Source organism: Thunnus thynnus, chromosome 18 (genome assembly GCF_963924715.1).
Source record: "Thunnus thynnus chromosome 18, fThuThy2.1, whole genome shotgun sequence".
In the NCBI taxonomy this organism is placed as follows: domain Eukaryota; kingdom Metazoa; phylum Chordata; class Actinopteri; order Scombriformes; family Scombridae; genus Thunnus; species Thunnus thynnus.
Window position 1 is genome coordinate 8,195,854 of NC_089534.1, and position 16,298 is coordinate 8,212,151.

The window sequence follows — 16,298 nt, forward strand, 5'->3', positions numbered from 1 at the left end:
CAGTCAGGCAAACAAAGTCATTCCCAAGACAATGTAAATTGATCCATCCACTGACGGTCAAGGGCAAAGAACCTGTAATTCTACCTCGGCTACTTAAGGATGTAAGGATGCATTATTAGAAGAGCCACATATATGTATAGTACATGGTTTTTATGTTGTTATCATTTTGTGGGAACCCCAAAGCAAAAACACAGCTAATTGGGATCCAAATAAAGAATGAAGAATAAAGAGTCCAGTGCAGTCAGAAATATGAGATTGTGAATTGGACATAGGGTACTTGAATGTTGCTGAAATGTAATGTTTAAGGGGCAAAGTGTTCCAGGTGTTGAACAGCCCAATTATTTCATTCTTTATGCACTTCAATTTTGCTTTGTTTGTTTTAATTAATAAATTTAGTATAATTTTTTTTTTTAAATATTACGCTCTTAATTGTACACCTTTCCTTGCTGCAATCGCATTTGGAGCCTCAAATTTCGTATTACCGAGCTCATCAACAACACCTGAAAGCAGCATCAGACAGCACCAAAGTACAAAACGTCCTCCCCTCTCCGGGATTTCACGCGTTCCGTTGCCATGGAGCCGAGTTTGTTTCTTTCCTCCAGTCCACACAAAGTGAAAGGTTGTGCTTTAAAAAATAAAGTCAAGACCTTGTGGAAAAACTCTGGATAAACGGGACTGTCTTGGCTGTTCAAACGTGCTGGGTATGTGGACAACAAAGAGCAAGTTTTTACGTTTTCCAGCACGGTAAGAAGCGCGTGCCAAACACAAGGAAAAAACGTTATCCCATTAAGCGTGAAGGTGGGTGCAATTTTAATTGTATGCCTTTCAATCCAGCTGTTGTTTAAGCCTGTATGTGTCAGTGTTAAGAAAATTTAATGTTGTCTTGTTTTATGGAAAAGTTCAGCAGCCAGTGTGAAACAATAATGCTGTGCGTCATAAGCATTTAACCCTTTCATATCAAATTTGACCCTTTTTGACATTTGAAAGCAATAAAAACACCCTAAATTACATTCTTTAAGCCTGACTTTTCCTGAAGTGGCCCAGAATATACAAAAATGGAAATATTTCAAAATTATTTATTTTTGTGCAGCTGGTATACATTTTTGCACATAGAGGTTGTTGATTGATGGTTTTAATGATTATAATGAAACCTACCATTCAAATGTTGTTGCATCCTTCACTTAACACACAAATTAATAGAAATAATTATGGCTGCTATGTTCTCTTGTTTTAGATAACATGAGATCATAATATAGTGATTGTGAATGTATTTCCTCTAAAAATGAATGGTGTCAACTGATAGATATCTATGGATGCAAAAGACAGTTGTGGTTCAAATTTTGGTACATTGACTAATTATAAAGGAATACTTAAGCTCAGTCAAAAATGACCTGCTCCTTACTGTGTAGGGTCAGAATATGAACAGTCGCTATTCAAATCATGTACTCAAGTAAAAGTAGCAATACCACACAATAAAAAGTTTTACTTAAGTACATAGGTTATATTAGTACTAGCAACAAATTGTATGTAAGTTGTACTGGTCGACATGGAGTTAATTTTGGCTACTCCATAGACTGTTGGGCAGTTTAATCTATAATAATGCATCATATTTTATAAAGTGATCATATGTTTTGTACGTAAATGTTAATCTTAAAAGTAACTATAGTTGTCAGTTAGTTAGAGTTAAAGTATACAATGTTTTCCCTCTGAAATGTAGTGAAATTGAAATACTCAAGTACCTCAAAATTGTACTTAAGTACAGTGAGTAAATGTACTTTCCACCACTTTCCACAACCTCTAGTACTCAAAGAGGAAAACATCAGTGAGTGTGATCTCTGTGTGACTCACTAGAAGGTCAAACTTGATTTTTTTAAGGTGGAAAAAGTAGAAATTAGAACTTCAACAAGGTAAAGCCATGTTATAAGTCACTGAGGTGATTTCAGCTTTATGATACATGTGTAAAAAAACATCCATGATTAAAATGACTGACTTTTTGAAAAAAGCTACACAATTACTTTCATCCTAGGTCATTATCTTACAGTTATACCTACATATTTGTCAGGAAGTTTTAAATCTCTCTTTTCCACCAGCCTCTGTCTAACCCCACAATGAGTAGCAGAGTAGCAGAGGGCCGCCTGCAGGTCCTTCAGATCTACCGCCTGCTGCAGTATGTCCATAAGGCCGATAAGGTGCAGATAGAAAAGATGGTGAACCTCGGGATGGAAAACCTCATCAATCTCACTGAGCCAAAGGACGGCACAGGGGTGCTTCACGTGGCAGTTTCAGCAAACAATCAGGGTGATGGGCCTCTTCCTTACTCTGTCAGAGTCTTTTTTAAGAGAACAAGGCGCTCCACTTGACTGCTGGATAACATTTACATTCTTTTCAAATGAAGTCAAATGAGGTAGAGGTCAACGTTTGAAAGAAACAGATTTTAGACAAACTCCATTGTTTGCATGTTAAACTGTTAAATACGGTGAATATCCAGATGAAGGTAATTTGATTAAGATGTTTACAACTTCCAAAAACCCTAATCTACATGAGTTGTTTCTTGGCACTAGAAAATAATGTCCAGAAAGGTTTGTGGTAGCCTACAGACTAATAAAAAAAGCATTTTAATCTAAGGTCTATTACTGTTGCCTTCAGGAAGAATATGAATGCATATGCATAAGGCGGAGAAAAGGGATATTGCAGGCTGCTGTTGTCCATAATCTGCAACCCTCCAAATTGTGACATTTAAATTTAATCTAAAGAAGCTAAGAGCACTCGTGCAATGCATAGAATTTACTGCAAACTAAAAAGCAATCTGTCAGAGTCACTTCACTGTCCTGACTGTCTCCCTGATTCTACCACAGACCTGGTCAGCTTCCTTCTCTCCCAGGGAGCCCGCCCCAACATCCAGGACAAGAGAGGTCGCACCCCAGTCATGTTAGCGGCTGAGCTAGGCAACGAGGACATAGTGATACTGCTGGCCCAGAACCGCGCTAACCTGAGGTTCCAAGACGCCGAGGGCAAAGGTGAGTAATAGCAGTCATCGCCACTCGCCATATATAGTAGCATGTACAGATGGCAGGTTCTGGAGAGGTGAAACAGATACACATGGGGAGAGCAGAGTAGCACAGTAGAATATTTGGTTGATTTAATACTACATAAAAGACAAATTGAAAACAGTAGAAAACAGTTACAGGAACATACCAGATATTATTGCAGCCATGGGAACAAGAGAGTCTGATTTCACAGTCCTTTGCAAATCATCCCATGTAGAAGATGCACAGAGATACAAGACAGCAGCAGTAGTGGAGAAGAGAAAGAGAAAATTATGTTGTAGATAACACTTTGGGCTGCAGGAAATTGCCATTATCTGTGACATTTGTTTGACTAAATGATTAACTGGATAACTAAAAAGATAATTTATAGGTCAATTGTTTAGCTGTGGCTAAACTTGAGTGCAGTAAATAGAAATCTCTGGTCATCTCTATGTCTTTTTCTGTTAATTCACCTTAAAGGAATAATCCGTGATCCAGATGTAAAAGAAATCATCACCTTACCTCTAAATATCAAAACACAAGATTGGAAACTGCTGTAATTCTAAAATTGATTGACAGGTCTGATTAACATTAGACAACTGGCCTTTTTTCAATTATATTCTCAATTATCAGTCAAGATTTTTTTTTATCCTCAAGTAAAACTCTTAAATAATGCACAGGAATGTACCTATGATGTATGCGGTCAATAATTAATAAGGCTGAGAGGAACAGCTTTACTTCAACTAATGTATTCTAATTAGAGCTTGAAGTGTCGATTTCTCAAATAGAGGTGTTTTCCATCTCAAGTTAGACCGTCAGGTTCTTTCTGAACGCCTTGCCTTGTCTTACAACTCATGAAAATGCATGCTGCTTCTGTTTAGATATTGATGAGGAGGCGGTATCCCCGACAACTCCAAACAGAGAGCCCAAAGTTCTTCTCCGGGAACTTTTTAAAGCAATTGTGATAATTACCCCAATTACAGTGTGTCCGGGGCATCGATTACTTTTGAGAGGGAGTGAACAAGTGACAGAGGGAAGAAAGAGGAGAGAGAGAGAGTGAGCTAGAAAGACAGAGAAAAATAGCATGAGTGTGCTTGTGTGATAAAAACCTTTTGTATAATGTGTGTTATGTGTGGGTGTGTGCCTGATTGTGTGTGTGTCAGACCGCACGGGTACGTCTAATTACAGTTCAACCCTTAATAGTGATCCTCTCTTGTGAAACACGCTGAGTAACCCGATATCCTCCTGCTCTCCCGGAGGACTGGTTAGGCCCAGTCTCAACACTCACACCCAAGCTTTTTGTGTCAGTTGTCCCACATTTGCCTGTATTATTATCCTCAGTACTGCGGTGATGACCTGCAGGTTAGAGGAGCGGGCTTGTGACACCAGTGTGATTTACTGTATCCACCGGGACAAATGAGTCGAGGAAGTGAGAGAAAAAAGGCCCGCCCCTCCCTCATTACCACCACTGAGGTGCCCATGAGCAAGGCCCTTCTCCCCTTCAACTGCTCCAGTGGAGCTGCTCAGTGGCCAGTAGATGAGAATGTGGTTGTACTGGCCAGCTTTCAGTGTCAGCAGAGCCTTCCTGAAAAACATTTCTATCATGAAAACCCGGGGTGTCTGTCTTCATGGCCAGTTGCAGATTCCTTTGCGAGAACACAGATTGGCTTATCGACAAAGGTTGAAGCCAATTTGTGTTTACTTCTAGGATTTCTCTCAACAGTAACCGTTTTACTCATATTGCCAAGCAAGCTTTTTCTCCACCGTACACACAAGATATGGATTTATTAATTTCCTGCCTCTTCGTGTCTTCTACCTGTCTGTGGATTGCGCTGATTTGCCAAAAAGTATGTTTTAAACCTTAAATTAGCTTTAATTGATTGTTTGACTTACATGTTGTATACAAAGCATTTATATACACCTTATAAAGTTGATATGCGGAACATTTTAGCAAACAACTGCCTTATTTACACATCCATCAGACACAGTAACAGCATTCATTTGCAGGTTTCTGGCAACCTGGTAAATATAAGTCCAATATTCAACCTTTTATTCACATTTTTAGCTTTGTTTGGGTCTCTACCAACCACAGAGAAAAATGTCAGGGTCTTTAGATGCCAAATGCTCCACTGCGTTCACGGGCTAATAGCTAACCTTGTCTCTCTGCTGTTTTGTGTTGGGCAGCCACCCTGCGGCTGGAAACATAGTTGATGAGAGCAATGACAATGAACCAAAACATAAAAGTCGCAGGCCAAAACCAAAACAATAGTCTGCAGAGCTGAGGGGAACTGAGTTGGAGTTCTTTGTGGGTTCATTCCTGCAAGAAACCCACATCCCGTTAGATATATGATATTTTTTCCATTGTTAACATAAAAAAAGGTTTTGATAATGTTAAGGGTTTTTTTCCTAAGATGCAGCCTCACTCATTCTATCTTAACTTTTTTGTAATCTTTTGTTTGTTCTGAATCTCTCTCTTTACCATTCTCCTGTCTGACTTTAGGTGTGCTGTTCTACTGCATGTACCCCACCAAAAGCCACACCCGCTGCCTGCAGGTGGCGCTGAAGTGCCAGGCAGACGTCAACAACGTGTCAACACAAGGGACTCATGTCTTCCAGCTGATGTGTGAGAAAGCCCAGGAGTGCGCTCCCATGTGTCTCATTATGCTGGACGGAGGGGCAGACCCCAACGCAACGAATCAGGTTAATAATCACACAGACGAAGTAACACTGAGAGTATATAACACAAAGAGTATAATCGGTACCCTTTATCCTTTAAGCACACAACATAGTGTGACGCTGTGATACTTGCAGCTAAGATGTTCTTCATGCTGTTTGTCTCACCTAAGACTGACAGGATTTGTGGGCTCCTCTCTTCTCCTCTCCTCAGAAAACCGGAGTCACAGCATTGATGGAAGCAGCCAAAGTCGGCTCCCTACAGCTCGTTAAAGCCATTCTCAAAAAAGGGGGAAACCCCAACGCCCTGGACCGAAAACGCTTCACAGCAGTACACTATGCTGCCATGGGGGGCTGTTTTGAGGTGTAGCAGCTGCTCAGAAGTCTTTTAGTATTAAGTAGTTTCTAATTTTCTACATTTCTTCTTCTGGGTGTAACTCAAATTAGAGCAGTTACAATAAGTGAAGATTGTATTTTAGATTTAGAGTTCTGTAATCTGTTGTTCGGTGGTGTTTTTTATATTTCCCAGGTGATCCAGGTGTTGTCTGCGTACTCAGCAGACATGGGCGTGATTAACCTAGAGGACTGCACACCCTTACACTACGCTGCTGCCGCAGGGGACGCGAACTGCTGCAAGTTCCTGGCACAGAGAGGTGCTGTTAGCCCAACAATAACAGGCATCCTGATGCCAATGCAGTCATTTTCAGCTTTTTGGGGTCACATAAAGAGAGGATTAAGATTGTTATGTGGTAACAACTCTTAATGTCATCACAGTTGAGGCAGGCCTTCTTTTGGTCTCTTTTTGTATTTGTATGTGGTAAGCTTATTTCTCTGTTATGATAAATGTAGAGCCAGGAAATGAATTGTTTTAAAATCATGGGTTTACTCAGCATTATGTATCAATGTCATGGCCAAGTATTTAAAAAAAAAAAGAATATGCAGCTGCAAACACAGTCCCAAATTAAATTACGTAATTCAATTCATGTATGTTTATATTTTCATTAATACTGTGCTCTATGTTCAGGTTGTAACCCCAAACTGAAGAACCAGGAAGGTTTGCTGCCACGTCAGATTGCCAAAGACGCCGGTCACAAAGCTGCAGCCAAGGAGCTGAGGAAAGCAGAGAAGCAACAGGGGAAAGGCAACAAGTCCAGCGGTGTCGGCCCCATGTCAGACCTCTGGGCCCTGACCCTCCACGACTGGTCCAACGAGAACGAGACTGATCTGCGGCGAGCCATTGGGGACAAATCAGACACGGTTCCAGCAGAGATGTTCATCTCAGTGTTAGAAGAATTAAGAGCTCCAGTTGAACTGGATCAGATCCACACAGTCATCTCCTCCCACGACAAGGGGAGAGAGGGGGGTGTCAGCATTAACGATTTCATCAAAGGTGTCAAGTACATCAAGAAGCCGTTCCTCCTCTCCTCTTACATGCCCAAAAAGAAAAAGGGGGAAAAAGGAGGGAAAGGAGGTAAGAAGAAGGGTAAATTCGTCCTCCCCCTGCCCATTTGCACCCACCCACCAGAGCTCATGCCCCGGCGACCGGACGGAGGCCCACCCCACTTCATGATCGAGACATACTACAACTGTTCAGACGTCCGTCGATTCGGCCGCGACCATCCGCCACAACATCCCTTAATTAATGACTCAGCATATTACATAGACAAGCCCGATAAGGTCTATGTCAACATCAACTACTGTGTGAAGAGTGGCGATCTGGAGTCTCTGGACCTTGCTTTCAGTCAGGGGGTTCCTGTGGACGTTCAGGATCCGTTTTACAAGACCCCGCTGATGGTGGCCTGCTCCAGTGGTAACTACGAGGTGGCTCAGTACCTTCTCAGCCGGGGGTGAGAAAGCTTATATTTTCCTTTCTGTCTCATAGCACTGCTTATACCACTTTTATTCTTTATATTTCTGTTGCCAATTCTCATTTTTATTCTTATTCTAATTATTATTTATTGCACACCCTGCATTTCACTGCATATACTGTACAGAATGACCAAAACTTTTTAATCCCTTTACAGACATGCTTTTAGTTGCGTTTGTGAAGATTTTATTTTACTTTTTATCACAAGTAAGTGACATTTTTTAACAAAAGTGTGATTTTAAATGTAAAACATTCAGTGGAAGTTGAAAATGGAGCTTTCTGTTTCTGCAAACTGATCTGATCCTGATCTGTTAAGTGTTTACATGTATTTCCAACCTTGGTTTCAGTTCATTTCATTTCATTGCACTATGAAAATCTATACGTAAAGACTGCAACACTGTTTAGAATTAGTCGTCTATTTTAAAAAGCCAACGCTCTTGAAATCTTTAAATCACACTATGAACCGTTCCCAACAGGGCGGATGTGAATACATGCGACCAGTTCTTCTGGACGCCCCTCCACCATGCAGCTCACGCAGGCCAAGTGGAACTTATTGAACTTCTGGTGGAAGCTGGGGCCGTCGTTGATGCCCCGGCCCTCAGTGGAGGCACGCCCCTCATGAGGGCCATCGAGAGCTCTCGACCCTCCTGTGTGGACTTCCTCATCAAAGCGGGTGCCAATGTGAATGCGGAGAACAAGAAAGGTTTGACTGTATATCTGAAATTCACTTGGAAAATACTAATGTTGATATCAGTTTCAATTTAGAATTGGTTTTAATGTGCACTAGGAACAGATATATATATATATATATATATACGTATATATATATATATATATGGATTTATAACTATATTTGTTTATTGAGCTGTCTGTTGGTGCAATTTTACCACTGGAGTTACACTGGAGTTATTGTGGCAAGCTGTTTCTCTTTTATTTTTAACTCTGTGACCTCTACTGTTATTTGACTGAGCATATTTTATATCCTCGCAGAACAAAACTGCCTCGACATCGCCAGAGCTTTTGCAGACTCCAGGATAATTGACTTGGTCAAAGACAAGATGGATTCTCTGCCTAAACCAAAGGAGACAAACAAGGGAAAGGGGGGCAAACCTCAAAAGTCTAAACCTGGGAAAGAAAAGGTATCCAAGTAACGTCATTAAAATCTTTTCAGCAGCCGGCTACAGACGTAAAGTATTAAAATCTTGTGGCTTCAAACCTTTCCTGTTGTTCCTGTTGTGTGTGTGTGAAATGGAAAATCTCATTGCTCCTTATTCACTGTTCACTGCCCACAACAACCATTCAGACAGACTGTGTCTCAGAATAACAAGGAATTCATGGCTGTCACTGTGGGAATAAAGCTTTCCTTTTCTCTGAAGACATGAAAAGGTCCTTTTTCGGCTGATACTGCAATGTTTTGGTCAAGTACCAGCTCTCTGTTACATAGAACATCCAACAGAATGTGGCATGTAAACAGTGTTAAAGCAAAACATTACCAACATTTGACTGGAGGTAATCTCACACTCTGGTTTTCATCTGTTTAACTCCCGCTTCTTCTTTCAACATGAAGGAAACACAAGCCTGTAAAGGGATCTGATTACTTAAAACCAGCTACTTGTAAGCAAATTAGACCAGATGTGTTATGTTACAACTAGAACACACTGCCACTTCAATTTGCATTTCCTATCAGCTGGCCAAAAAAAATGAAGACAGAATGTATTGATTTTGTCATTAAGGCTCTGAAAGTAGCAGATGGTGCTGTGGCATACATTTGTACTGAACTTTCAATATAAGCAATTCTAGGGGGCAAGAAAGTCCATCAAGCAGAGCAGTTTGCACACAGGTGTAATAAGGAGCTGCCTACTCACTGAGCATGTTGGTCTGTATTAAATGATAAGAAATTCTTGATAAAACTGCAGGAATTCGCTCACTACTATCAAAAACCAATAACCCTGTTATATTTCCTCGCATGAGTGACTTATGAGCAAGTCAATCATTGTAAATAATGCATGTACCCTCAAGTCTAAGTATATGCTTTCATTGCAGAATATTCACTCACTTATAGCTTTGAACCTGTGATCCCCGGATAATACGCTCCACTTATCACACCCATTGCTATATGCAGGTTTTAAATGTTCTACACTGGTGAAAAAAGTGTGCTGTTACAATTAGATTATTTATACATAGAAAGGTTTAGGAGTTGCATGCCAAAATGTGAGTTGGACTGCTTGATTAAAATCAAAAAATCCCCAGTCAGTTCAGTAGTCTGCCATAAAAATAGAGCAACATCCTCAGTGGTGAGACCATAGCAATGTAAACCTGAATGAGTGGCTGCACTGCAAGTAGAAGTCTGTGGCTCCCAGATCTGAGTGATTGAAACAATGATTTTAGGGCATGGCTGAAACAAGGACACACAGTGACATTGATGCACTTGAAACCAGGCCCAAATAATATCCAACTGCAAAGGTGCAGGACCTGCAGTGTCAGACCTGCAGTCCAACCTACGCCACCGGGAGACAAGAGAGTCACCACAGCAGTAATCTTGACACACAGATATCTGCTTATCGTCAGACGATAGCCGATGAGTTCTGAGTTCCAGCAGCAGGTTAAAAAGACAGATGTAGACGATGCACCATCTACAGGCAAGGAAAGTAATAGATGGTGTTAAGACTTCTGTTTGTGTTTGTGTGTGTTAGGAGTTTTATGTTTTACATTTTAAACCTACAAAACGAGTTTGATTACTACTGTCTTTGTGGGTTCTTACTTTAGAGCGAGACCAGATTTTATGTGTCCAGAGAAAAAAATCTTTCGTTTTATCTTCTGTTTATATGTAAAATAGTTTGCTCTGGACAAGTGACTAATCTTTTTCAGACACCTGACCATCAGACAAGTGGGCATAAGTAGTAACTCTCTGCAGAAATAATGTTTTGCCTGTTTTTAATAATATGCATCGCTGCACAGATCCCCTTTTGAGTTCTGGTACAGGTAGATACATACAATATATTCTCGATGTCACAGGTGCAATTGTTTGGGACGGTTGTCAGAATCCTCTCTATCCTGTATTTCTTTACAATGATTTATTCATAAAAAGAAAGTATTTTAATCCTTCAAGTGACAAATCTTTGCACCTCCTTTTTATAGACAATGTGAACTAAATGTATGCATTGTTTCTGATGTCTCTATAATGTCTATAATAAAGCAGATCTGTAAATCTCGGTGTCCCCTACAGGTCATTCCTCCAGGAGCTGCAGACACATCGACTGTAACGATGGGGAAGACGCCTACTCAGAAGGAGTCAAAGAGCATCATCCTGCACAACACCAGCATCACTACTGGGAAAACCAACACTGTGGATATCACCTTTGTGCCAAAAACGGTAGGTCACAAGTTATGAATTGTTGTCTTTACATGCCATTAAAAATTCCTAATATCCTGCACAAGCCTCCAACAACTCAGAAAATACAAATTAATGTCCATTCGAACCGTACAGTTGGTAGCATAGGAAATACATTTTGAAATATTGATATCAGGTTCAAACAAATCTTTAAATGCCATATTTACATTGATATCTCAACAAAGCCAGTACAAATGATCAATACTACTGTCAAACTAACATCTCCCATGATAGACATGTTTCCAATCCAGAAACACTTAAAAGGGCAGTTTCATGATTGTAATTTAACAACCAGAAGACATTTTATGTTAAGAAAAGCAGTGAAGCAATTCTAGCAATTGTCTCTCTCTTCAAATCTTTGTCTGTCTGTCTGTCTGTCTGTCTGTCTAAGGTTTGGGGAAAGCCGCCGACAACCAGCCAGCTGATGTCAAAGATAGAGAGACGGAAGGAGCTCTTATCCCTCGAGTTGGACTTTGACGACTTCATGATGCCTTTCAGCCAGAACATGCAGAGGAAGACGCTGAAGCTAGCAAAAACCACAGAATAGCCTGGAAGGAGGTTAGGCAGTGAGAGATACAACGGACATTTTGGAATCACAGTCTGTTATCCGAGCTGGCTGGTCACCCTTAACAATTGTGGACACTGGATTCATCAATTTCATTACTTTATTTAACATAGTTGAACATCATGTCACTAAATCTCTCATTTTTAATCTAGTCATTTATAGTTTCAGATCATGCATTATCTATACATACTCATAAACTGTCAGAAGGACAGTACATGTTTGCTGCTATCTTATCAGGGAGACAATCTACTTTTAGTGCTAATCAAATGACAAATCAACGCAAAAATGAATACTGTATTCAAACACACCATATGTACTCAACTAGATACTGTTTCTCTCTCCTGGAAACTGTCAAGTAAAAATCGTCAATACACCGGAACAAATTTCTCTGAATTTCTCACAATTTCTCTCTCAACCCAACCGGTCAAGGCAGATGGCCGCCCACCTAGAGCCCAGTTCTGCTCGAGGTTTCTTCCTATTAAAGGGGAGTTTTTCCTCTCCGCTGTTGCCAAGTGCTTGCTCATGGGGGGAATGTTGGAATACAGTCTAGACCTGCTCAATGTGAAAAGTGCCCTGAAATAACTTCTGTTGTGATTCGGTGCTGTATATATAAAATTATCTTGACTTGACAAATACTACATGTAAAGATTTTGCACATAAAGATGAATATCAGTTTTGGTTTACAGCCTGTAATTGAATAAAAACTGGAGCTAAATCAGGGAGTACAGTACAGGTACAAAACTGTGGTGTAAGTACATACTGCACATAGAAAGTTAGTTAAAATCCTCCTCTGACTCTGCAGTGTCTGGGGCTGCAGCAAGAGACACGAAGAGTCTGATAGAAGTGGCAGGGAGGGAGGAGGAGGAGGAGGAGGAGGAGAAGACAGGAGGCTGGTGGCTCATTTAATGTACATTTCCCCCTCTTTAATACCTTCCTTCCTGCAACTGTCTTTTTAATGTGCACAAAAATTCATACACAGGTTGAAACATGCGCCTACACATGTACTACAATCACACAAGCAACAAACACTTACACGCACTGAGCAGCCAGACACACACTCGCTCAGTTTTGTCTCAATGCTGTGCTTTTTGATTTCACCCCTGGTAGCCCTCCATGTTGCTGGAACTGACTGCAAAACATCCAGCTACTGGCAAAAAAAAATCTGCTCTACAGCCAGATGCAGTTCCATGTTAAAACCTGCGTATGGCGCTGTTTGGCAAATTTAGCAATGCAGGGGTTTGTTGTTTATTAAGCTGGGAGAACAGAAAACTTGGAGGGAGCTCTTGTGTTTCTAGCACAGAAAGACATCAAAATGGCAGCCGTGTGTGTTTACTGTTCTCACATTAGCCTCTCAGACTGCTTTGAAACAGGAATCTGCTTGATACATATTAACGAAGAGATGATTTTATTTTTTAAGATGGTCAATAATTTACCCTCTTTCATCTTTGCCTTGATGAATTGATCACATGAATGGCCTCGGGGTGGCTGACTCCGGCGCTGAACAGTGTTTGGGCCATATTTTAGGTGTTGATGTCCGTATCGAGAATCATCTGAGAAAATACACTTAATTTCTGTGTTAAATGTCACATTGATGCACACTCCCATCATCACCACCACCATCACCAGATAAAATTAGATTGCAGTGTCCTCAAGGTCCATGGGGACGCAGTTATATAATCAAATATACGGGCGGAGGGAAGCAGGGGGGAGCGGCTTTGAGGTTCATAATACAGACCCTGGATTGTTTAAATATACATCGTCACAATATCATTGATGACAAGGAAGCGAGGAGAGAAAGAGGCGAGGGATGAGAGTGATGAGAGATGCAGAGGAGGAGAGAGGAACAGAGAGAGACACGCACATATGTAATGATATACAGAAAGAGAAATGGAGACAGTGAATAGAAAGTTAAAAACATCTCTGAAAGCCCAGCAGAGCCTTTCATAATGAGGCAAGAGAGATGAAGGAAGGAGAGGACTGACAGCGAGGGAAGGGAAGGCGAAAGGACACGAGGAGAGGAGGAGGAGAGGAGAGGAGAGGAGGGGAGGGGGGGGACGGAGGTGTTGGGGGATGGAGAAAGAGCAGTAGAGGGTGACTCAGAGGATGGGGAGGGAGCACGACAGAGGAATGAGGGGGGGGGGGGGGGGAGCGGAGGCGTGGGCGGGAGGAGAAGATGAGGGCTTTTCTAGCACAATCAGTGGCACACAGGTTAGAGGGAGTAAACAAGGCTGCTGGCTCTGATTGTTGGCCGTGACGCAGTGTGTCTGTCAGGGCGTGGGCTCAGGGCTTATATGATCATGCAGTATGTGTGCTGGAGCGTGTTTGTGTGGTTGGGTGTATTCCTGTTATACGAGCATGTGTGTATTACCGGTTGTACTGTAGCCGTATAATGTGACTGCTTTTACTTTGTGTCATTTGCTTTTTTAACAAGCAGACATTACTTTTCCTGTATGAATACATTATGTGTGTTTGTATTCTACCTCTATGCATGTGTACGTGTGTGTAGGCCCGTGCGTATTTGTGGTTTTGTGCGTGTGCATGCATGGAAGTTCATGTTATTTTGGCTTCTACAGTACTTGTTATATTTGTCTGCATGAGTGGGAGTGCATGTGTGTTGTGCTAAAATATGAGCGCAAGTACATGCTAATTGTGTATGTCTGTGAAAGATAACACGGGTATTTTTTTTCAGACATTAAGCACCTTTTTTAGAGCCTTTTCCTCCTCTCCTCTCCTCTCCTCTCCCTTCCTCTCCTCTCCTCTCCTCTCCTCTCCCTTCCTCTCCTCTCCCCTCCTCCCCCCTCTGCTGAGTATCAGTCTGAGCTCAAATCAGTGTGCGTTGCTGCCAGCAGCACTGCAGTCTCCCAGCTCTGGTCCTGCACCGCTTAGTCAGCACTCAGCACTCCAACCCTTCACTTCCCAAAACAACCCAATGGCATACACACACACACATACAGTAAACACACACAGTATATCATCATTGTTTACCACATTATAGCATGTTATCATTACAGTCTATTATAGCATCACGTACATTAAGGACGCATGCAAACAGATACACAGATGTGCTCACACATGCAAGTAATCTAATAATTACATACTGCATGCAAGCAAGCATATAGACACACTCTGGACATCACATATACACACGTGCACAGACAGCGCACGCATCTGGTGTGTGTACCACCAGATTCTGCGTGCAGCTTCCTGAAACAGGCATGAATACATGCAGACAGACATAACACACTTACATACATACATTTATTGCATAGTACATACATAATCTTAATTCCTAAATATGTCTATCCCAAAGATACAGTAGCTGTAGTCACAGCATTCTTGTGAGGAAACTGTAATTTTGTATCTCCATAAGGTCAAGGCAGGTATTTAATTCAGTAAATTGAATTAATGATGTTGAATGCAGCATTTGTCCATATCTGAAAAAAGTTAGAAGACAAAATATATTCATAGTTTCAGGTTTGAAGAAAATCCATTTCCTGTAATTTCATGCTGAGATGGATTCAGGGCTCACGGTGTCTCTGTTTCTCAGAGAGATGATAACTGTAAACACAGTTGCAGTGGTATGGAAATGCTGTGTCTAGTGAGACAATGACATCCATTACAATGACATCCATGGACATCTATTATTGATGAGGGAGTCATGTTTCACACTAGCCTGACTGACTGTATGTAACACAACAGGACCACATGTGTGTCTACTGTTATACATGTGTAAGCATTTTTTTTTTGTCTGTGGATGTTTGGAGGTACCTGCGCAGGTTTAGCTATGCAAGCAAACGTATATATGTGTATGTGTGTGTGTGTGTGTGTGCACGTTGCGATGATTCATCATTCATTAGTGCAGCCTTGGCAGTGCCATAGATCTCTTTAGCTTTCCAAGCTATAGATTCCAATTTGCTGCAGGCCTGGGACTTTTATTATGAGGATATTGATTTGAATTTCATAGTGAGACCAATAACACTGGGTGGTAAACAGAGGACCGGGTTCTTGGCTCAGATAAACAGACCAATTCCTGGGAAAGATATCAAAAACAGATACAGTAACTATCTCACGGGGTGGATTACAGCTGCCGCATTTATACTTCCTTTGTAAAAACTGGATACAAAAGGTGTTAATCGTAGAAGATCAGTAACATGTCAGCTTATCTCTTTTTTCTTCCATGGAGTTACTAAAGAAATGTCCTATAACAAAATGGGAATCAAACCCATGGCACCATTAGCTTCACAGGATCACAATAATCCATATCTTGATTCTGAAACAGAGTCTAAGGTCAGCATCATGAAACTACTTAAGATACTCAAGCCTTTGATGTTGTAATTTATTATGCTGTTTGTGTTAGGGGTATATTGGCATTACTTCTCTTCACCTGCTTGCCTCAAATTGTAGGAATAGAAGTTTCCTCTGCCCTAAAAACAGCTCATTAGTGTTGCTGGCTTACTTTGGCTCTCAATGTAGAATATTGAAATTGTTAACTATCTTCAGTCTAAAATGTGTTCGTACAACATTGATGTATTAAAACAAAAACTGTTCCATCCGAATTTAAAGGACCTGCATGCAGGGTTTAGTGGCATCTAGTGGTGAGGTTGCAGATTGCAACTAACTGAATACCCCTCCCCCTCATCCTCCCCTTCCAAGCAGGTAGGAGAACCTACAGTGGCCGCGAAACTCACGGAAAACATGACAAGCCCTCTCTAGAGCCAGCGTTTGGTTTGTCCCTTCTGGGCTACTGTAGAAACATGGCGGTGCAACATGGCGGCC

The 16,298-nt window shown here is 41.2% G+C and overlaps 1 protein-coding gene across 1 annotated transcript; it reads left to right on the forward strand.

Annotated features, from left to right (window-relative positions):
- Positions 1 to 527: 527 nt before the first annotated feature.
- On the forward strand, positions 528 to 12,207 carry ankef1a (ankyrin repeat and EF-hand domain containing 1a). The gene is made up of 11 exons (XM_067572849.1): positions 528 to 798; positions 2,091 to 2,298; positions 2,856 to 3,017; positions 5,527 to 5,726; positions 5,914 to 6,063; positions 6,229 to 6,352; positions 6,724 to 7,546; positions 8,043 to 8,269; positions 8,557 to 8,705; positions 10,793 to 10,939; positions 11,349 to 12,207. Exons 2-11 carry the CDS (start codon positions 2,109 to 2,111, stop codon positions 11,502 to 11,504), a joined length of 2,328 nt encoding a protein of 775 aa, XP_067428950.1. The 5' UTR covers positions 528 to 798; positions 2,091 to 2,108; the 3' UTR covers positions 11,505 to 12,207.
- The last annotated feature ends 4,091 nt before the right edge of the window (positions 12,208 to 16,298 follow it).